General features: G+C 58.7%; 2 protein-coding genes across 35 annotated transcripts in view; one reads left to right on the forward strand and one right to left on the reverse strand.

Annotated features, from left to right (window-relative positions):
* NRXN2 (neurexin 2) overlaps positions 1-22,502 on the reverse strand; it is a 105,819-nt gene that overhangs the window by 2,604 nt on the left and 80,713 nt on the right. For all 31 annotated transcript variants that reach the window (XM_082748295.1, XM_082748308.1, XM_082748294.1 and 28 more), the window contains 4 exons: positions 20,677-20,848; positions 16,390-16,479; positions 12,735-13,060; positions 10,363-10,441 (listed from right to left, as the gene is read on the reverse strand). In XM_082748295.1, coding sequence (XP_082604421.1) covers positions 10,363-10,441; positions 12,735-13,060; positions 16,390-16,479; positions 20,677-20,848 — 667 coding nt within the window. The remainder of the gene's footprint in view (positions 1-10,362; positions 10,442-12,734; positions 13,061-16,389; positions 16,480-20,676; positions 20,849-22,502) is intronic.
* LOC309873209 (uncharacterized protein) overlaps positions 8,812-22,502 on the forward strand; it is a 40,223-nt gene continuing 26,532 nt past the window's right edge. For 2 of the 4 annotated variants that reach the window (XR_014316231.1, XR_014316232.1), the window contains exons 1-2: positions 8,812-10,251; positions 13,406-13,626. Coding sequence is in view for 2 of the 4 variants with exons in the window: in XM_082748407.1 (XP_082604533.1) it covers positions 10,218-10,251; positions 13,487-13,626 (174 nt within the window). In the remaining 2 variants the exon portion in view is untranslated. The remainder of the gene's footprint in view (positions 10,252-13,405; positions 13,627-22,502) is intronic. The other 2 variants (XM_082748407.1, XM_082748408.1) reach the window with 1 other exon arrangement.

Consider the following 22,502-nt stretch of genomic DNA (forward strand, 5'->3'; position numbering starts at 1 on the left):
AAAAAATTACAAACAGAGCTGTGTAAGCGGGTTCTCCCGGAAAAAATAAGAAAAAAAACAACTTTTCCGTACCACGTTTTCTGTCTATCTGTTTGGTATCTCCCTCCCTCACTCTTCTCTCCCTGGACATCTTGCTTCCTCCTGAATACTCTCTCTCCTCCCTCACTGTGCCCTCTCCCCCTCATTAAACACAAAGCTAAAATCTTCACAGTGCAGGCTGGCATTGAGAACCTGTTACCGCCACTTGGTGTCAGCGTGTGTGGGGGGGGGGGGGGGGCAGCGGAAAGGAGGGCTGGGGGAAGAGGTTCATGGCCGGCAGCTACATGGGTGAGAGGACTTGAGAGGGGATGATCATGGGAAGCTTTGAAGGCTAACTGCTGGCCGGCCATGGGAATATGAGAACTTGACGGTGGGAGGCGACAAGGTTCATGAGAAAGAGCGGGCAAGGAGGAGACAGACACACTGGAGAAGGGTCCTGTCCCATAGGACTTTGGGCAAGGTGGTGAGAAGCCATGTAGAGGCAGGGAGGTGGGGAGGGGGTGGGAATGAGGGAGGGAAGTGGACTGGGACACGTGAGTCCTGAGCTAACCCTAATTCCCCGACTTTCTCTTTCTTCACCCTCCACCTCTGACCCCCACTGGCTTCCCCCCTCCCCCTCCCCAGAACCCCCATGGGCCGCCAGGACCTGACCAGGGCTTGACTGCCTCTGGCCCTCTTATTATTGTTCAAACAATAATAAAACAACGGAAAGAAGAAGAAAGCAAAAAAAGAAAAGAAAATACATACACAGCCATCTGGGAAGGAAGCACTTGCTAATACAGGGCCCCGGGCAGGGTTGGGGCGGGGGGACACTAGTGGGCAAGGTTTGTGGGGGGTGATTAGGTCTCCTCTCTCCCTAGGTCTTATAACTGAGGTACTCTGGGCATAAACTGCAATTCCCATCAGCCCTAAAGGGTGGGAACTACAACTCCCATTAGCTCTTGGAGGGATAAAGACTACAATTCCCATCAGCCCCTGGGTCAACAACTACGACTCCCATCAGCCCACTACCCCTTCCCAAATACTGCAACCCACTGGTGTGGGGTAGAGCCAGCAGGAGTCTGGCTCTAAGCGGCTGAGGGGAAGTCTTCCTCCTCTTAGAGGGGGCATCTCTAGGTCTGGTTGGGGCTGAAGCTTTCCTCTCTAGCTCTCCCTCCACCCAAGCCCTGCCCTAACCTTGGTCTCTGCAGGGTGTGGTTTTCATGACTCCACAACCCCCTACCCCCTCCTTTGGAAGTATCCCAGGGCCCCACTGCAGCCAAGCCAGCCACGTGCCACTGCCACATCCTCCTGCACTCTAAGCCCGCCAGGGTCTGCGCTTGCTGTTCAAACACTGCTGATCTTCACATCCCAAGCGCCAGCAACCGGGCAGTGCTGTCCTTGGCCACGCCAGCCAGCCACAGCCAAGATCTTGCCATTGAACTTGTAGCTTGCCGAGCTCCTCAGGCTGCTCCTCCCACCAGACTCCACTCTCCCCCTGGGCGAGGGCTCACCTGCACCCCAGACTGTGAAGCCCCAGGGCACCTGGCCTTCCTGGGGCTCCGCCACACTGAGAAACTGAGCCAAAAGCAGACAAGCAGGTCCTGTGGAGCTGGGACTGTCCAACATCGGTCTTTTATGGAGGAGGTCACTAGGGCCGAGTCTCTCAAGGAGCCTGGAATGGTCTGATTCCCCCTCCCCATGCCCGCAATAATCTGCTTGACTCTTAGCTCAGTGGCTAACCCGGGAGGCCACGCTGTGTGACTGTGGACAAGCTTCTCTCTCTCTTCTCAGCTTCCTCATCTATAAAATTAAAGTATTGGGCTCCAGGCCCAGGGCGAGGCCAAGGCCGGGCTCCCACAGACCTCCAGCCTATGGATGAGCAATTTGTCCCTCTGGCCCCTCCTGAGCTCTGGACCCACTACGGACAGCCCAGCACCCTGGTCCCTGGGTAAGGACAACACTCCGCTTCAGCTCCTGGGGGGAGGCTGGCAGCCTGTGTCCAGTGATGCCAGGGTTCCCCTCCCTGCTGGACCATACCCCTCCCCTCTTCCTGAACTTTGCCTTCCGTTCAGAGAACACCTTGCCCTTGTGGTTATCTCACTCATCTGTCAAGCCCAACCAAATACCTCTTCTTCCAGGAAGGCTTGAGGCCCATCTCCTTAGCACCCAGCACGGTGCCTCGTATCCAGGGATGGCATGGAAGCCCCCTCTCATGGGCCAGAGCAACTGGGTTCTGAATGGCCTTTCTCTCCTGGCCTAAGACAGCAGGCATTGTGGAGTTCAGCCTGATACCGCCTTGCTCCATGGCCCCAGCCCTCCCCTACAGCCATCTCTACCTTCCGTCTTCCATGGGGCCACCAGCAGCTCCTGGAAGCTTCAGGATCAGGCTTGTCTTGGGCGGGCGTGTCCCTCAACCAGCTGCCCATACCTAAGGCCCAGGATGCTAGGGCACAGACCTTATCTTTCTATTCTCTTTCTCACCCCCAGATAGACTTGGGGAGGGCAGGGGGAAGGGCTTTAGGCCTTAGGCCACAGACAATTCCTGCCCCGCCTGAGCCCTCTGCAGCCATTTGCTCTAACACACTGGTTCTTTGGGTCCTGGGGGCACACAGGTTTCCCCTGTGCAGTCTCTCCCAAGCTCCAGAGCCCTCCCAGGCCTAGTCACATTGACTCTCGTCCTTGTCCTTCTATCCCCACTGTGTCCTGGCCTCCATATCCAGGTCTTAGCCCTATCCCTACGTGCCTAGTTTCTCTAGGAGCTTTCTCTAGGCCCTGCTCTGTCCACGGCTTTGACAGCATCTCCTGAGGGTGTCCTGCGCTCACCCACGTCCTCCACACCAGCTGTCACCTCTGCCCCTCACCGCTCCCACTCTGTCTCCAAGATAGCATGCTGCCAAGACCCCACACTCTCTCCTTCCTCCAGATTCATTCCAGCCGATCTGGGCTCTGTGGCCAACAAGTCACATGCAATATAGAGTACTGGGCTTTCCTGGGGGTCATACACTGGTCCAGGAGGGGTCAAGCAAGCTTGCTCTGGTGAGGATCTGGAGCAAGGGAAGGCCCCTCAGCGACTCCTCACTGTGAAAGCCCAACCAGGGGCTCCCTGGGCCACCCTGGCCACTGGACATTGGAGGGAGCGGACTCGCAAAGACTTGTAGGGGTGACTGGGACCGGGTTCAGCTCTCCAAGGGTGCACCCAGAGATGGGGTGCCCCTGGGAGTCTGATGAAGAGCCTAGGCCACTTCCTCCCCTACCCCACGTCAGGGGGCTGCGGCGCTTGGAAGAACTCACAGGCGCATTTATCACAAACACAAACCCCACTCCTCCTCTACTCTTAAGTTGAATGTCAGGGCATGTAAGCCCCACTTGCTAGAGAATTCCATCTGGCCAAGGAGACCAGCAGCCATTCCTGAGCACCCCTTCCTCCCCCTGCTCCCCTACCTCTAGGGGCTGCTGCACCAGTCTGCTGAGCTCTTTCTCCCTTCAGGACACAGAGGCTCCTGACTAGAAACCTACCCAAGAACCCCATTCCCACCCAACCAGGATGGGCCCACCCACAGCATGGAGAACTGAGGCCAAAGCCCCACCCATAAGCTCTTGGTACCTGCCCTGGGCTGGGAGGGCCAGAAAGCCATAGCCCCCAGGGCATTTCATGTGGGTTAAAAAGGGAGCCCCTCAGTGTGGCCACGGCTTGTCAGGGGCTTGACTTGGCACATGGTCTCTCTGGACACAATCAGAATAAGGCACTCTGTCTTCCTGGTGGACACCACCCTGCTCCCAGGACCAGGATGAGCAGCTGGGTGAGCACAGAGCGCCGGCTAGCTCTCAGCCCTTACTCACCTGTTCCAGCCCAGAACCAACCACCTATGCCACTGGGTGCGGTAGCCTGGAGGATGGAGCCTCACCCCACTTGGACACCCCAGCATAGCCACAGCAAACATCAAGGTGGACCCAAGGTCAGGCAGGGCTCTGTCTTGTCTTGTGTGTGTGTGTGTGTGTGTGTGTGTGTGTGTGTGTGTGTTTACATGCAAGAATATACCGTCAAAGTCCATTCCTGTGCACCTGGGCACACATCTCTAAGCCTGTGTGTGTGTGTACACAAGCCTCAATGGATCCAAGTGCATGGACTTGGGCATTAGGGAATCAGAACAGACGTATGCATGTAAGTGAGCCTTTCATGGGGCTTGTGTCCACCCGCCTGAGCCTGAGCCACTCGTGTGTGTGTGTGGTGTGAATGCACGCCTGTGCTGCTGAGGACATGTGAGCACACCACCACGGGTCTGAGCATATGAGGTAGGCTTCATGAGCGCCCCTTTTCCCAAACTCATTTTCACCTTTTCCACTGAGACATCCCTTGCAACTAGGTACGGTTACATGACTGAGCCAGGGGCACTGCCAATATTGGCCCACCGGAAGTCCCCTATGTGCGATCTGCCGTGCTCTTCCTCCTCCTTCCGGTGACCTTGCAAACCACATGGTGAATTTAAAGGAGGAGCCATAAGATGGAAGGAGTCTAGATTCCTGAAGCACCCCTTGGGGCCAAGCCACCAGCTGACCAGGATCACCTTGGTGGGGCTTCCCCTGAGTGAGAAACCTCCCTTGAGATACCCACTGAGATTTGGGGGTCATCTGTTCCAGAAACAAATGTTACCTGAACTAATACAGACACTGAACCAGAAATGTGCATCACAAGAACCGTGGCCTTCCGGTAACAATCCAAGGAAACGGCTGGAAAGATGCAGAACCACAGAAAAGCAGTGGCAGGACACCCGCTTCCAACCCTGTTTGTGATGACCTACAGGGAAGGCCAGGTGTCTGCTGAGGCTGAGGCACCAAAGGAACATGCCAGAAAGTCGGGGTGCCAGTGCCGGCTTTTACTGTCTGCTTTCAGCCACATATCACAAGAAGACAAAGTTAGGCAAGAGTGGGTAGGTTTGCAAGCAGAGAAGGGAACAGAGAGAGCCTAGGGAGGGGAGGGGAGTGCCAAGTGTCAAGAGAGCCCCTGCTTCCAACCCGCAGATCAAAGAGAGGTCAGTAATGGCTTTGAGGGAACATGACCCAGCGAAACCTCCCTCTGAATAAGGAGGGCTCGGCCGTGCCCCACAGATCAGTCTAAGGACATGGCCTCCCCACCTACTGTTTCCGAGGCCCTCAAAATAGTCATGTCTAAATTAAGAGACAAGCAAGGATTCGGAGAAACAAGGAAACAAAGCGCTTGACAAGTATGTCTAGGAAAGAACGCTGAGTGCAGTTATCTCGACAGCTTGAGCCTTTGGGCCCCCAAATATGCAGGAGCAGGAAGTGGCTGTCAACACCATGGGGCCCCCAAGAAGGACATTTTCCCAACACCCACTTCAGAGATGGCCGTGGAGAGTAAGAACTGGGAAGGACCTCACACAGGCCAGCACCAGGGTCACAAAGGAGAGGGCGTTTCTTGGAGACGGGAGAGGTTGAATTTAAGGAAGAAACTTTCCCCCTGCAGGGGTGGAGGGCTGGATTTCCTCAACTAGTTTCCTTAAAACCAAGAGCCTCTGTGTGTCTTCTTTCATCCTTCCCTTTCTTGAATTGGAGTGGCCATGGTGTCCACCTCTGGCCCACCCCCTGGATTCGGGGTGTGCGGAGCTGTGTGGACAGTGAGATCGGCTATCCTGTTAGTTCACAGGGACCCAGACCACATATGGGCCTCAGGAACAAGTCTGGAACCGACAATGGGCCACCGCCTGCCAGATACCCTTACCTCTGCCTTGACAGCCCTGAGTGGGAGGGGCTTCAGGGTGTCAGGAAGATTGACATGGATTATGGGCGGCCCAAAGGCCACATCAGGTAGATAAGTTGCCATCTAGTCCCCAAATCTGTTTGTGCTTCCTTCCTGGGGGACTTCCTGGATGCAGAGCTGCGGCCACAGGACTGGGCAGAAGCAGCAGATGTAACATGGGTCTCCCTCCTGGGCCTGACCCACAGCACCCGCCCCTTCGGGACCCCGCCCTTCAGTCACCTTCCACCACAACTGAGGTCACCCGGGGAGGGCGAGGAGGCGAGGAGGGCCTTTGTGCCCCTGGGTTCTGAGCTGTGTGTGGGTCTGAGCAAGCGTGTCTGTGTGTCTGTGGACCTGAGCCCGTGAACGCCTCGGGGGGGTCTCGTCTACGCATGCCTGGGGGCCAAGCCTCAGGAGCAATGTGCACCTGTGGGGTGAGCGCACGAGCTGCTCCCGCATCTGGGAACCTGACTACACAAGCCCGCGTGCACCCTTGCGGGTCTGATCAGCTGTGTGCATGCACACGGGGGTGGGCATTTTGCTGGGTCTGAGCATGTCTGCACGGCCCAAGAGCCTGAGGATAGGAAACCCTTCCCCGTGCAGCTGGGGTGTACGTTTGAGCACAGGAGTAAGTGGGTCAATACCTGTGTGGGCCCACATGGGCTGGTGTAGACATGAGTGAGTGAGTGAGTGTGTGTGTGTGTGTGTGTGTGAGCATGTGTGTGTCTCTGAATACAAGGGTATGAACGTAAGAATGAGCCTCTGCAGGTTCGAGCTTCGGGGCCTCGGAGGGTCCCCTCTCATGGGGCAATGGGAGGGGGGCAAGTGTGCCTCTGTGGGAACAAGCACACGTGCCAGGCCACAACATCCCTCTGAGGGTGTGTCTGTGCATCCGAGTGCCTGTGAACTTACTTGCGGGATGCTGCAGGTTTAAGCATGGGGGCACACTTGGGTGGGGCTGCGCCACAGGTAACTGAGAGCCTGGGCACAGGTGTGTGCCTCCCGGAACTCATGTGAACGTGTGTGCACGTGTGCATGCACGTGTGTGGCTACAACTCAGGGGGTCCGGGTGCCCTGTACATGCCTGTTCTGAACACAAGCACACAGCCCCTTGGAACCCTCTGTGAGCATCTGTAAGTCTGGGTGCGCACGGAGGACGTGGTAGGAGCACGTGTGTTACGCAGCGGGATCTGTACACACGTGTGCGCCTCTGTGCGCTGACCGCAGGTGTGGATCTCTGGGCGTCCGAGGATGTGTGTGGGCAAGCTCACCCTGAACACACTCGCCCGTTGCAAGGGTCTGGAGTGGGCGGGAGCTTCTGAGAGTGTGCATTGCATCCCAAACGTTTGGTCTGCGCCTCAACAGGTCGGAGCGTGTGTGGGAGCGCGTGCCTCCACGGGCTGAAGACGCCCCCGGTGCACACCCTGTGTGACGAGTACACATAAGTGTGAAACACTGTGGGTCTGAGCAGGTGGGCATTGGTGAGCGAGTGGGCAGGTGTGCGTTTGCTGGGAGATCCCTACATGTATGTGCATGGCTGTGTGTGTGTGTGCCTCTGTGTGTGCATAGAAGTGTGTGCCTCTGGGGATCTGAGTCTGGGCGTGCACTTCCCATGCACCCCGAGGCAGGGCACACTCCGATCCCTACAGGGGCCCGGCCCACAACATGATGTGTGGATCCGGTGGGCTAAGACGGTAAGACATGATCCTCTATGCAGAGTACGACCCCACTAAAGGCACTCCCATTCCAAGCAATCTAAACGCTGTCGGCCAAACAATATCCTTGGATATCCAACCTCAGGTGAAATACCCATGAAATATCCTTGGATTGCCAACCTCGGGTGAAATACCCATATTCCTGGATGATCTCACCAAGCCACAAAGAGGAGGAGTGGGGCCCCGGGTCTCTGAAGGGGCCCAGGTCAAGGGAAAGAAAGGGAAGCAAGTCAGGATGATCCGAGGCTTGACATCTGGACGCAGGGAGGAGGACCTGGCAGGTGGGAAGCGCGCCAGTGTCTGGGGTCCGTTGGGTGAGCCCCTGGTTAGCCACTGTTTCCAGCCGGGCTGCCCTTAACTCTAACCCTGACCTTGGAGCCCAAGGAGGCCTGGCCCTTGGCTAGAAGAAAAAGCTTCCTTTTTTCCTCTGGGGACACAAGAGGGGCTCTGGCTGGAGTCCCCTTTTCCTCTAAGTAGGGGGACGACATGGTCTAAATCAGCCTGAGGGGCTCTGGAGTTGTCTTGGTCCTCGCCTGGCCTCCCATCAAGATAAAAATCCAAGCAGAAGCATTTCAGAGCCGCACGAGTATGGAAATGCAGACGTGTGCTGTGCCCATCTTGGGGAGAACTGGGGGGCTTCAGGGGGCTTCGGGCGGCTTCCTCTGGAGGCTTCGGCATGCACTCCGCCCTCATTTTGAAGCCAGGGGCCCGGCAGCCCAGCAACCCTCTCCCCCAGCTTCACTCCTCCTCTGCCCTCCATTCTCCCCTCATAGGTTTCGCCCTTTGAGCCCTTTGATCGGGGCAGGGCAGCTGACCCGCCTCCTTCAGCTCCAGCTCGCTCCCTTGTCCCCACACAACCTAAGGGCGCTCGGCCCGGTGCACACACTCTGCACCGGCACCGCAGCTGGGAAGCTAGAACTTGGGTAGCTAGCTTGTGGCCCTGGTGCGGCCCAGGGTGGGCTTCATGTCCCTGCACCGTGGCAGTCTGGCCCAACACTTTTCTCCGTGGGGTCCAGGGAGAACAGTCCCTTCCCCCCTCCGCCCCCCAGAGTGAGCACAGGCATGCAAACACATGGGATGGGGCCAAGTGACCTTCTCTCATGATCTGCCAGCCCTTGGTCCCCAGAGTCCTATCCCAGGGCTCTCATGGGGCCATTCATCACAGCCAGTTTCCAAAGGCCTGGGCTCAAGGCACTGCTTCCATGTCCAGGAAAGCCCAGTCCTGACGAGTCAAAGGAGTAAAGCAGGGTCAAGGGAGGAGGGCCATATGGAAGCTGCCAGATGCCCAGAGCCTCTCAGAGCAATGGCAGAGCACGGGGATGGGGGGTGCATCCCTGAGTTGAGACGGCCTAGTGAGATGGAGCCAGATGGCCCCCCAGCAGAGGGGCGCCCCCATGGTGGAGGGCGTCTGTTCCAGAAAGCACCAGCTCTTGGCTGTGGATGGGGAGGCTTTTCCAACCCAGCAGCCTACAGCTCCTCCAAGTGCCTCAGGGCCCAGGACCACCAAACAACCTTCTTCAGCCCCAGCTGATGGTGTCGGGGGGCCTGTGGCCCAGAACTGTCTCTCCCCTTTGTCTCTAGAAGCTGAGCCTCTACCCCAGGGCTCTGCAGTTTTTCCTGCTCTCCCCACACTCCTTCCACGGTTGCAGCCTACCTCAGCTGGGGCGTCTCCTCTGGGACTGGCAGACCGCCCCCACCCCAGGCCAGATTCACACTGTCCCGGTCACACTGCCCACCTCACCTGCCCAGTCACCTCCCCCAACCCCGCAGGAGTCTGCCCAGCCTCCAGCTTTCCAGCAGCAATAGCCCAGGTGCCACGCATCCCAAGGGAACCAGGAGAAGTCTCTGGAAACTCCAGCCAGGAATGACGCTCCAGGCCACCACCAGGGCCCATAACCCTTCGCTGGGAAATCTGGCCACATTCAGTCCTTCCTCCCTTCTCGCTGCCGACTGTAAGCAGCAGGACCTCAGCTTCCCAGGCGCTCCCTCCCCCCGGGGTCCTCTCAGCCACCCCCAACCCTGCACCCACTGCGCCACTCCACACCCCACCTTTCTCATCGGCTCTGGAGGCCCACCCCATCCTTCCTTTGCCAATAGGGTCTCTCTCTGGGGCCCCACCCTTCTCTCCCGCTGAAAGGATCCGGCAGAGGCCTGGAACGCCACCGCCACCCGCAGGAAGCCTTCCCTCCCAGCCCTGCTCTCCTGCAACAGCAGCAACTCCACTAGACATCTAGACCAGAACTCGGGTCCCGATCTCCCCAGGGGACCACACATCTGGCCAGGCGCACCTCCCAGCCACACACTGCCGGGCACAGAGCTGCTGCGTGATAGACAGCCCCAGTTTGGCCTGGCCACCTCCCTGAGACCAGGAAAGAGGAGGGTTCTGGATCCAGCGGAGATCTCCTCTATTGCTGACCCAGGGAGAAAAATCAAGCCGCAGGGACTGATGGGAGTTGCAGTTCTGGACGCAAGAGCTGATGGGATTTGTAGTTTCTAGGTCTGCATTCTCCCACCTACCCTCTCCCTCTACCCTCGGCCCCATAAAGACTCATGGGAGCTGCAGTTACTCATCTTGCTTGGGAAAAGTCTCCCTCTTTGTTTCCCGGCAGTCCTTGGCCCTAAACCCCAGGATCCCAAGCTAAGGACCTCACTACCTCCGAGGGCTGGGGCACTGAAGAGCCAGAAACTGCCTTGCCAGAGGGACAATTTGAGGGACCTGGAGGGGAATGGCAGGAAGGCAGAGGAAGCTATCAGGAAAAGGTAAGGCCTGGCAGCAGGCCCCTTGGGCTCGGGGAAGGTGGCAGGGACTGTCGCCCCCCTCCCATCAGCGTCACCTGGGCCCGGGGCAGGGGAGGGGGGAAAGGCACTCACCAGTACTGGGCTCACACTCTTCCAGGTCCTCGTCATCACTTGGACACTCAGCAGAGGCCACTAAGAGGTCATCTGTGTTCTGTGGGCGACAGGAGGGAGGGGTGGGGAAGAGGGTTCGGGGGTGGGTCAGTCGGCCCCAAAGCCACCTCTGGAGGTGTGGCACCACACAGGAGATGGGTCCTGGGCTAAGACACACACACCCTGATCTGTTGCCCAGTTCTCCCATTGCTGGCTGGGTGACCGAGAGCCCCCCGTTCCCCACGTGCAAATACAGACTGGCCAGCTCCCACCCTGCAGTAGTTCCCACAGCTCCTGGAGATCAGTGGGATGGCACGTGCTGTGTCTTTCATTTCTAGGAAGCTGAGAGGCTGGACGCCGGACCTGGGGGTGCAGGGCTGGAGCAAGGGGACCCAGGGCATCAGGGATTTGAGGCATGGGGGCCTCTGGAAGCCAGCACAGGCAGAGAAGGGGAGGAGGACCTGGGGTAGGGGGTAGCGGGTGGTTCGTGGCTCCAAACTCACTACCCCACTACCCATCATCTCTCTCCCAACCCCCTTTCCAGAGCCCGGAACCAGGCTGCACACAATAATTAGGGCTGTGGTTGCCATGGCAACAGGAGTCGACTTTGTCAGCATTTTCTCTCCTCCTGATTGCAAAGAAAGAGAATCCCCAAGATGAGTGAATGTAAGGGGGCGGGGAGGGCAGTGTGCTCAGGGTGTGTTGGGGAAGAGACCCAAGGAGGGAAACCCTGAATCCAGGCAGGAATGGAGCCCAAGAGGGGCAGGAAGCGGGGAGAGGGCTCCTAAAAGCCAAGGGTGGAAGGAGTCTGGGGTGGGGAGGGGTGAAAGGGCCGAATGGTGCCTTTTCTCCACTCCCCCACCCCCGCACTCCATCCCATCTTCAGAAAACTGGTTTTCCTTCTGCATCCTTGCCCCCCACCAGCCCCAGCCTCTCCTGTGGGGGCTTTTCCAGCACAGCTGTGACCCCGAAGGCCCCCACCCCCTCTTCCATCTGGATGGTCAGTCTGTGACCTCCCACTGAGACAGGGGCGCCCTTCCTGCCGGCTGTGCCCAGTGCCCAACCTTGGGTAGGACCATGGCTTTCCCCAAGAGCTCCTTGCTCCCTGGGACAAGGCCTGGCCTTCGGAGACCCTAGCTTTTCTTGGCAGTGAAAGCAGAGGGGACGGGGGTCCAGACTTCTCTCTTCCCCTGCATAAGCCTGTCAGCCAGTGCCAGGCCCCCTACAGCACAGACTAGTAGGGAGGAGGGACTTCAAGTTCATGGAGTCCGGCCCTCATTTATAGACACTGAAGACAGGCTGGTGGTGGAGTGGGGACACCACCCCCCAGACTGCCCTCAGACCTCCCCCTCACCCTGGGAGCTCAGAGCTCTCTCCAGGCACAGAGTCAGCAGCCACGGGTGATGAGGGACAGAAGTAGCTTGGGCGAGGGGGACTGAGTGACTGAGTAAACCGTCCCGGGGCCCCAGTCATTGATGGTGACAATCGGGAAACTCAGCTGGGCCCCTGAGTTGCCACCGTAAGTCACACATGCTCAGATGGCTTTTGGGACCCGGAAAGCCAGGCCTGTCCTGCCCCATGAGAGCCTCATTCCCCAGGTTCGACCCCACTCCAACTACAAGAGAAGATAAACTCAAATCACTTGGGCTTGTCCTGATCCGGAGAGAGCGCCTGAGCAGGTGGGGTGGGCAGCACGGAGGGTAAAGCACTAGGAAACAGCCCCTCCGACACACAGGCACAGGGCACCCTGCCAGGTGGGGACACCCGCTCCAGGTCCCGAGGAGAAGACATGAGAAGGCAGAGGGCTTGGAGTCCCACTGCGAGGACACCAGCAATCCAGGGGACACTGTTGCGGGCCTACGAGAGCCCCCAGAGAGCGGCGGCCACCCCCAGCTGGGCCCCTGGGCCCTCCAGGGCTGTGTCCTAGGTGCCCAGCCAGAGCAACGCCATCCCAGTTGTGCCCGCTCCCTGCCCGCACCCCACTGGGCCTGGCCTCCGGTGTGGGCAGGCAGACGGGGCCGTCCTTCCCTCAGCCCAGCCCAGACTTCTCCCCTCTTAGGCGGTCTCCCCTGGTCTCGCTGGAGGACCAAACTCCCCCTTAACACTGGGCCCGGGCCCTAGAAACAGTGACCACCTTCCCACAGACAACATCCCTGGTCGCCAGGCCACTTTGGGAAGGGAGGCCTTTCCCACCTCACCTGTACCATTTCCATGATGATGAGGAGACGGCAGCCTCCAGCATCCCACCAGACCCCCCAGACCCTCCCCTGGGCGCCAGAGTTGCTACCGGACATCAGCCCCGCCCCCCACCCAAAGCCTCACGAGGCCTCGCTGGTGGCCCCGAGGGCCCTCACCTGGGTGGTGCTGTCCCTCAGCGTGGGGGAGCGGCCCCGGCGCGTGGTCGTGGTAGCCATGGTGGTGGTGGTCTCCATAATGGTGGTCGCCATGTCGGCCAGCAGGGTGGTGGCCGTGGTCTCCGCGCTGAGCAGCACGGACGGCCCCTCCCCCACCAGGCGCAGGTGGCCTTCGGTCCGCACGTTGGGGTCGCTCTCGGCGGCCAGCGCCAGCACCTTGAGCCCATTGTAGTAGAGGCCGGACACCTGGCCCTGGAACGGGCGGCCCTGATCCCGGCCCCCGATCTTGATGGCAGCCTGGCTGTTGAAGATGGTCAGCTGGCGGCCTGGGGGTGTGGGGGGGAGTTGGTGGGGGCGATGGGCAGGGGAGGGGCAGGCAGCGGGGAGAGATCGGAGAGGGACAGGGAGAACGGAGGGAAGCCAAGGGAAGGAAAGAGGACGGAGGGGGAAACCAGCAAGGGGCAGGAGTGGGGGGTTGGAGAAGCGAGGAAGGGGCAGACACCAAAGGGAAAGTCCTTGTCAGCCACAGCCCCCGGCCCGGCCAGGCGGGGACCCCGGAGGGGGAGGGTCCCCAAGGCACACATGGGCTGGGAAAGGGAGCCCAGCTCCCCCCTCTCCCCGCCATGCTCATGCCTCTGACCTTCCCATCCCCCTCTCCTCTCCTGCTCCAGGGGCACCGCACCCCGTTCTTCCCCATCCCTCAATTTGATCCCCGTCTTCTCCCCCTGCTTCCCCAAACGTCCCACGCCCAGTGTCCAGCCCGGAGCCATGGAGCCCTCAGAAGCAGCAGACAGAGGAGACAAAAAGGCAGAGACACAGAGAAGGAGACTGCCGGGCTGAGTGGTCAGTCAAAGCAGAGAGGGAGCGACCGCCACCCACCGACGTGCCGGAGGTGAGGACGGTGCGCGGGAGGAGGGCCGGCGTGCGTGAGGGTGGGAGCAGCCACGCAGACCCCGCTCTGCCCTGCCAGCCACACCAAGCCCTCTGACCTCTGGCCAGGCTCCCCTCTCTCCTCCCGCCTCCCTCCGAGGCCCGGCCGCTGCCCTGCCCAGGAGGGGGACCAGGCCCTGGAGAGCAGAGGCCTTCCTCCCCGCCCGGATGTGCAAGCACAGAGATGGAAAACGTTAAAGGGACCTTGCTTCGCTCGCTGACAGCCAAAAACACCCCGCTCCAGCTCCAATCTCGCTCGTCACTCAGCAGCTGACACCTCAGCATCCCCCCCTGGGTGGGGTTCGGCTGTTCTTTTTGGTTTTAGTGAATCTGGGGGTCAGTTTAACCCTCTGAGTTTGTTGCTTTGGTTTGGTTTTTAGAAAAGAGATTTATTGTGTTTTAAGTTTAGATTTAACTTTTGTTTTGGTGTTGCTTATTTTGGGAGGAGGGGGACAGAGGATTGACTCCACGGCCCCCCCCCCTGCTCCCCTGGACCTTCAGCTGCGGGCGCTGGGGGGTTTAAGACCTGGCTTAGCCCTCGTTAGCCTCTGGTTAGTGTCTCTTTAAAGATCTGGTTTAGAGTTAGGTGTCTGTACATCCTGCCCCCAAAACCTGGGCTGAGGATCGTCCAACTTGTGAAACCCAAACTCTCTTCGGAAACGGGTTCCCCGGGGCCACCCAACCATCTGTCTGACCCTCCCTGGCGGGGACTCTGCTGGGCTGTCTGGCCCCCTCCCACTGCCCAGCTCTTACTCCAGCATCACCATCTTACAAATGGGGGTGCCGGGACCCACAAATGCTGAGCCCTCGTCAGTAGCAGCTAGAACACCAGACCCAGGGAGGTGCTCGAGGACTACCGTCCACAGGTAATTCCCAGGCATAAGAGTTAGAAGACCATGAAGAGGAGAAGCCTCATGGTGGTCCAATGAGTTTGGGAAGTGAACGCTTCACAAACGACGGCTTTTGTTCTCGCAGGACTTCTCAGAGCCTTTATTAAACCAACGTCCCTGTGTATCTTCGAGAGGAAGAAACAGGATTTGGCATTTCCCAAGCTCATTTTACCACAAGTCTCTTTCTTGGGAAGCCTCTTATGGGACTTAGGCTGCTCCGGACACATTTTGGAACTGGAAATTGGCTCATTCGATAAATATTTATTGAGCACCTACCCCATGCCGGAAGCTGACGTTAAAATCATCCCTCCAAGAGGGCCCAGATCTTGCTCTTAAATACCTTCCTGCTCCTCACTTCATCTCGTTCTCCCAGCAGCCCCCAGGAGGTAGGCTGAGGGGCTGGGGGGCTCACCCCTCCTGAGAAAGGGGAAGCGAGTTCCTCCTTCCACACTCTGGAAAATACCAGAGCATTTTGCCCCATCTTTCACTTTGCAGAAGCGGAAACAGAGGTCTAAAGAGACGGCGTGGCCCTGCACCTAGGGAGGGACCTCTGGGGCTCATCATCACCTGAACAAAAAGCCCCCCCAGGGGCCTGTCTCCCTGGGGTCACAAGTTGTCCCAGCCTCAGCCCAAGCTGCTCCCTTGGCCTCTCTGATTCTGGGAGTGGGAGGTGGGTAATGGAGAGGAAGCTACAAAGGTCTGCGAACTTGGCCACTGCAGCCCCGCCCGCCACGAACTCCTCAAAGGGTTAAAGTTCGCCCCGCTGGAGAGAGCAACCCAGTGCGGCTGGGGGCTGTAGGTTTTAGCGATGTCTGTTACAGTCCCTTTAACTTTTTGTCCTGTTATGGATTTATCACATCTGGTTATCAGCGTGTTTAGTCCCCGCTGGCTGTGCGGGGGGCTGCAGGGGACATTTGGGGGTTTAGCTGGGCGACATTTAAAAGCACAGTTATCAGCTGGTTAGGTGGGGGTTTAACAGTTCTACTCCCCCCTAGAGTTTAGCCTTAGAGGTACAGAGCTCGCCCCCTCTCCGGAGGGAAGGGATGGCTTGGCCCTTGGCCCCAACTTCCCTTGGTGACAAGTGGCCTTCTCCCTCACACCCAGCAGTGCCTTGCCACTCCCTGTAGCCACTCAGGGGCCTGTTCTGTCTTCCTCATCAGCTCTAGCAGGCACAGAAAGCCCTGGGGGATGGCTACCCCTGCCCCTACCTCCTAGAATCCCCCTACCCCCACCTTTGTTTACTTCTGAGAGGTCTTCTGGACCCAGGTGGGCCCATTCCAGAGACAGTGTCCCACAGCCACTCCCTTGGTGGCGCGTGAGGGGGGAGGTCTTTCCAGTAAGATGTGAGTACCCCACACTTGCCTTTCCTCCTGGGATGACTCTGGGGAAGCCTTCCCACCCTCCCTCGGGATCCTAGGATGAGCATTTTCTGCTTCTCAGTGCACTGCGGCCCTCTCTGGCCAGCCCTTCACCAAATCCGGCTCCTGATCTACTCTCCATCTCCAGCCTGCTTTACCAGGCGGTTCCAGGGTAGGGGCAGGCGCGGGGGGGGGCTCAGTTCCACAATCTCACGGATTATCCTAACCCATCCCATCCCGGCTTTGGAAAGAGCGCCAGGACTCTCCCTCTTCTGAGCAAAACCCCAGCCCTGTCTGAAACCACCCCTCTTCTTCTAGAGACACAGAGGATCTGCACCCTGAGAGGAAAGTCGGGGGGCGTCCCGCTAAGGGGCGGGCGATGGGGAAGGCAAGGTGGGGAAAGAGAGAGCTCTGCACCTTTAAGATAGTGTTTTTAAAGTTAATTAATTAATTAATTAATTAATTCTGGTTAATTACCTTTGTCGAGCAGCCACTCATCTACTACTCGACCAAGCCGGTAGGGGATTCTCTGTCTAGCAATCGCCAGGCGCTCGTTATCAAAGTTTCCTTGGAAAAGTTTAGAAAGACAGTAGGTTTCTCAGGCGGCGAAGTCCAAAGGAGTTAGCAAAGTAGTGACGCGTTTCTCAGGAGACTCAGAGTAAAGCAGCAACATCCACCGGAAGGGGGGGGAAGGTCCACCCAAGGCGGGAGACGCAGCACTGGGTCCCTCGTCCTCCCGTCCCCTCCCTAGGCTCCCGTCCAGAGCCAGCCCCACCCGAGGGGCACGAGTGACCCAAAGAAAAAGACAGGGACGTGGAAGAAAAGGAAAGGGGACGGAAAAGAAAAGGCCGCTGGAAGGTCAAAGGTCAGAGGTTAAACAGGTTTATCTGTGTTCAGGCTGTGGCGCCCACCTTCCGTCCCCATCCCAGAGTGGGGCAGTGGGGGCAGGGAGGGGCATTTAGCGGGTTTAAGTTGGGGGATGGGGGGCCTCAGTGGCCCAGCTGGTTACTGAGTTTAGAGGGTGGTTTAGAAGTGGGAGGGTTGGGTTAAGTGGGGTTTATGCGGCATTTAGGGGGTGGCCCGGCCCTCGCACTTAACAGTGACATTTCAACCACTTCTCCAGGCACTCAGTTCCCTTTCCCTTCCCGAGCTCAGCTCTCCGCGGCGCCCTCTTTGCCAGCTCATCCCGCACCCCACCCCACCAGCTTCTACCCCGATTCCTCCCTCCCCAGAGGGCCCACCACCACAGCTTTGCCACCCAGCCCACCATCCCTACAGGTCACCCCACCGCCCTGCCGCCCCCACCCCCACCCCTCTGCCCTTCTCCACCTCTCCTGCAGGCATCTCCCCCGCCCCCACCCACCAAGCCTGCCCTGGTTCCCTCCCGACAGGGCCTCCCTTCCACCATCTCAGCCCCATTCCAAGATCCTCAGACTCAGCGCTGCTCTGGTCCACTTTTGCCTCTGCACCGGGGGGGGGGGGGGGGGGGGGGGGGCAGCCCAGCTCCCAACATGCTGTCACTTACTAGTCTTTCTCCTTCCAGCTCCTCCCCACAATTCCTAACCTCACTCCTTCTCCACCCTGCCTGTCCCTCTCTCCACACACCATTGTCCAGGCCCTGGAGATGGGGAGCAAAGATACTGTGTGTGTGTGTGTGTGTGTGTGACAAACAGACCACGGAAAGGGGTTTTTCAGTGTGCCTAGGAGTTCGGTGTGCTCCTCCCGCACCCACGGGCTGTGGATTATGCCAGGCTGTTGCAGTGGAAATGGAAATCATTTCCTTTGGGAATCTGGCCACTCTTCTCACTGAAACCACGTACAGTGTTCAATAAGGTGTTGGGGGGCAGCTTTCCTGTTCCTCTCGCAACACAGGGCTGTGTGTGCCCCCAGTGAGGCCAGGGCCCGGGCCTGCCCTGAACATCCCCCCTCAACAAGCACACGACGTGTCCGTGTGTGTGCACGGCCGCTGCCTCCCTAGGTGCTTCTGACGCAACAAGACCTTGCCTTCCTGACAGATTCAGGTCACTGCTGTTTCAGTAAAAAATGGATTGTTCACTCGTTTGGTCACTCAACAAACATTTCTTGAGTGCCTGCTCTGTTCCTCATGCTGGGTACTGGAGATGCAGAGACAGAGGCCTGGCCTTGACCCGCTGAGCGCCCCAGCCAAGCAGGGGAGACTGGCGAGTGACTGGCAATGTTCTTTGTTCTGCTGAAGGTTGCACAGGACATCCCTGCCCGGGGCTGGGAGTGAGAGACCCCAGTGAAGACACTGCAGGAGGGGTGAATGGGCCAGAAGGGAGTCTGGCAGGGCTAGGGGTCGGGGGCACATATGCAGAGTCGAAGACTCAGGAAGGCAGGTGTCTGTGTAGCTGTCCCTTTTTGTGTCCCTGCCTCATTGGAGCACGTAACAATTCTAACCAAAATTCTTCTCATTGATCACTTCCCCTCTGCCATGCCACTGTAAGGCTTTCCTCGGGTTATCTTGTGGGATTCTCAGGTATTACTAGGAGGAGCCTATTATCCCTTTCTTTCAGAGGTGGAGACAGATTCAGAGGCTGGACGACCCGCCCAAGGCCAAGGACTTATCAGTAGGAGGTCCAGAGGCTAAGAGCTGAGTCTCTGTGCTCCGGAAAAGTCTGGAGGCCCAAGCTCTGCGCGGAAGTGTTCTGCCAGCCCAGACCGCCAGTGTAGCTCAGGAGGACATTCGGCTTTGGTCGGTCACCTGCCCTTATGCCGCACCCAGGCGGGCACTGGGTTACCCTGCTGGGCGGCTGAGAGGGCGCCCAGCAGTCTCCCCACCCCCACCCAAGGGTCCCTGAGCAGAGGAGAGCAGGCATGAACCCTCCAAGCCCTGGCCTCTAGCCTGCTGGGCCCCAAGGGAAGGTGCTCTGGACCCACATCATGGCTTGATGTGGTGAAGCCTTCATGTCCTCCCAGTACAACCTCGTTTGGCCCAGGCGGGGGTCCTCACAGCCACCGAAGTTGCCCTCACGTGTGTGTGTGTGTGTGTGTGTGTGTGTGTGGCTGAGAGAGAGAGAGACTGATGATCGCATGGCAGGTGCCTGGCCTGGGCACCTGCAAGACTTCACATGGGAGGGTTGGTGTGCCTCAGTGATCCCACACAGGCCCAGAACCTGGGTGTAGGCTGGCCTCCCTCGGGCGGCCTCTCGTTTCTCCTATGTCAGTCTGACCTTACAAGTCTTTGCACTTGTCCTTGTGTCTGTGGTTGGCCTGTATGTCCATCAGCCTCTGTACTTCTTGGGCGGGGGGTGGGGGGGATGTGGTCCTCTTTAACCCCAGAGAGGGCTGGGCACAAACCTGCACAACGGGGACCTGGGAATCGACTCTGGCATCTTTCTGCCAGCGTAAGCGGGCCCATGAGGGTCTGTACACCTGCACCTTTCCGTGTCCTTCTAGCCCCACCCCTCTCAGCCAGCATGGGGCAGCCTCTCAGGCCCCGCCTCGGCTGTCGCTTCGGCCTTGGAGAGGGACTGAGCCTGCAGATGCTCCTTTCTCCTCAGTCGCCCCCGTGTGTGACTATGCAGTGCCCCCGTGTGTGACTATGCGGTCGCTCAGGCAGATTATACCTCCACAAGTCTGCACTTCTGCAGTTCTCCCCTGCAGTGGCTCCCTTCCCCTCCCTCTCGGTCTCCCGCACCGGGCTCTCTTCCTCTTCCTCCTGAGGCATTGGCCACCTCTTCTCCCACTGGCTGGGTCTGTGCCACGACGTCTCCATATATCTCTCTGCATCACTCCGGGGCTGCCTCCGTTTCTGCTCCCAGTGACTGTTCCCATATCTCTCCATCGCCTCTCCCCTGGCTCCCCCGCACTCTGAGGCTCTTTCTCTGCCTCCTCATTTCTCCCATGTCCTCATCCCCTCCTTCCTCTCACTCTTCAGACCTTGGTTTGTCCTGGGCCGCCATAGCCATCACACTGTGGGACACTATAGAATGGGGTCCGGTTGCATGCTCGTGCTCCCCCTTCCTAGACTGCGAGCCCCTGTAAACAGAGGCCGTGTCCTGCTCCTGTGCGTCCCCCGAGACTGACACCCAGGAGGCTCCCAGTGAAGGTCTGTGGAATGAGCTGGCACTCCTGTCTCTGGACTTTCTCCCCCTTTCACTGTGTCCCTTATGCCCTGAGACCCTGGGGTTCCTTTTCTCTGAGCCCCTCTGGTCACTTCTCTTCCTTTAACTGGATCTCCTGATACAGATCTTTGATTGGCTCTTCGTAAAGACCTTGGTTCATTCCTTGATTCTGTCCTTGGGATCAGCCCTGCCTCCTTGGCAAGATATATTTTGGGTTACTTATGGATCTTCTCTCTTTGGTTTCTGCATCTGCCTCCTCATTTCTGCCTGTCCCTCAATTCTAAACCCATCCTTTCCTCAGTCGTGTCAGATTCTCCCTACTTCTACCCCTCTTCCTCTTCCCTTCTCCCCTACCCCCACCTGGACCGGGGCCTTGCAGCCTTCCCAGCTCAGCTCCGCCCTCTCCCTCCCAGCCCACAGACTCCCACCACCTAGGTCTAGCTCTGCCTTGCGAATCCCGAGGTTTCGCTTTAGCCACGCCCCCACCCTGGGTGCCCATTAGCCTCGCCTTTGGCGTGGCCTCGCCCCAGCACGACCAGAAACCTCCCAGCTTAGCCCCGCAGGAGATCGCTCCCGGGCGTGCAGGCAGCGATCCTATCAGAGGCCGCCTTGCCCGCCCCGCCCCCGCCCCGCCCTCTCCCCGCCCTCAGCGCCTCCTCCGCGCGCCGGCGCCGCCTACCTGCCGGGTACCGCTCATTGACCGGCCAGCTGTCCACCTGCAGGGTGGCGTTGCCGCCACTTCGAGTGAAGCGCACCACGTGGTATTTGCCGTCGCTCACGATGGCATTGGGCTCGTCGATGGTAATGTCGTCCGTGCCCACGTTAAATATCACCCCCACGGTGCCCTGGTCCTGGGGACAAGGAGATAGAGGTCAGCAACGGGAGGGAATAACCACTCACTCTTTCTAGAACTCCACCTGTGGACCGCACCCAGCCCACATCTATGGCACTTTATAGCTTTTCAACGCACATCTCCCAGTCATGCTTTGACCCTATGACCCGCCCAAAGAGGCTGGCGGGCTTGCCTCTCCCTGACTCGTGGGCAAAGGAGTGACCCAAGATTCAGAGAGGCTGGGACCATGGTGGGGTGCAGAGCCTGGAGCGGGAGCGCTCCCACTAACCACACCTGCCTCTTGCCTTTTGGTTCGTTCAGAATATTCAAAGACGTTCACAGGGCACCCCTTCTGTGCTAAGGGTCACTGAGCCCAGGCCCCAGACAAGGTGACCAGGACTGAGCTGGGGGCCAACGAGAGCTCAGGGCGGGGGCCTCCCTAGGGCATGAGCAACAGAGAAGTCCATGGAAGCCATCCCTGTGCCTGAGGAAAATCTGGCCTCCCTGCTCCCACCACCCCCAGCCTTGAGACTCCCTTTCCTTGCCCGCTGGGCACTGAGTGGGTCCCCGGGGGGCCCCTGTACTAGCGCGTCAACATGCTTCCGGCAGCTCATCAGGCCCCGTGTTGGTCAGGCCTGAGTGCGAAATCACAGGAGCAGAGGGGGGGGGTCTGAACTGTGGATTTTGGGGAGTGATGAGTATGGAAAGAGATCAGGGAGGTCAATCCCCGTAGACTTACGAAGGAAAGGTGGGCTTGTGGGTGTAGGGATAGAGGATGGGGCTGGGAGTTGGGGAAGGAGCGGAAAGTCAGAGACCCAGGCCTGGAGGAGGGGAGCAAAGAGTCAGTCTCAGCAACCTCTGGGACCTAGGTCCCATGCTCTGGACAGGGCAGGGCCTGGGGAACCCTGCAGAGGCCACCCAGGATCCAGCCCCAGAAGAGTTCCGTTGGTGGCACCGGTATGAGAGGGAGTGCTTCGCTGAACCCCTAAAAGGTGCCCGGCCCTCTGAGGGGAGCATACACACGCGTTCTCTTCATCCCCACAGTGACCCTCTTGGGAAGCTATGGCATTCCCAATTCAGCAAGGAGAAGACTGAGGTCCGGGGAGGTTGAGTAGTGACCCCAAATCCACATCACAAGGAAAGGAACCCCAGGTTTGCACCCCAGTTGGCCTGACTCCAAAGCCAGTGCTCACTCTCTCCTGCCCACTAGTCTAGGGAGACACTGACTCAAACGGCAGGGGCATGATCTGAGCAGCTACTGAGCCCAACCCACCTGAGAGACCAGAGACCTCTAAAGAAGTCAGGGGAAGGCCCAGGAGGCCCTAAAGTTGAGCTCCTATTCCATTCCCCTGCACTTCCCAGCAGCATTTGACTCGGCTTCCTGGGTCCCCCCACACTCCTTCTCCTGCTCAGGACAGACACCCATACAGGCTCACTTAGGCTCACCTAGGCCCCCTGAAGCTCACACAGTCACAGGACCCAGGTCATCAGAGAATACACACACACACACACACACACACACACACACACACACACACACATCTCGGCTCTTCCTGAAAGACTACTCCAGTCCAGCCTGGGCAGGAGGGCCCATTCAGCCAAGCAGCTTGGTGGCACTGAGGACGGGATAGGGAGACTCCCAGATGGCACAAGGATTGGGGTTTTGCAGAGAG

This window comes from Mustela nivalis (genome assembly GCF_964662115.1).
Source record: "Mustela nivalis genome assembly, chromosome: 9".
NCBI lineage: Eukaryota > Metazoa > Chordata > Mammalia > Carnivora > Mustelidae > Mustela > Mustela nivalis.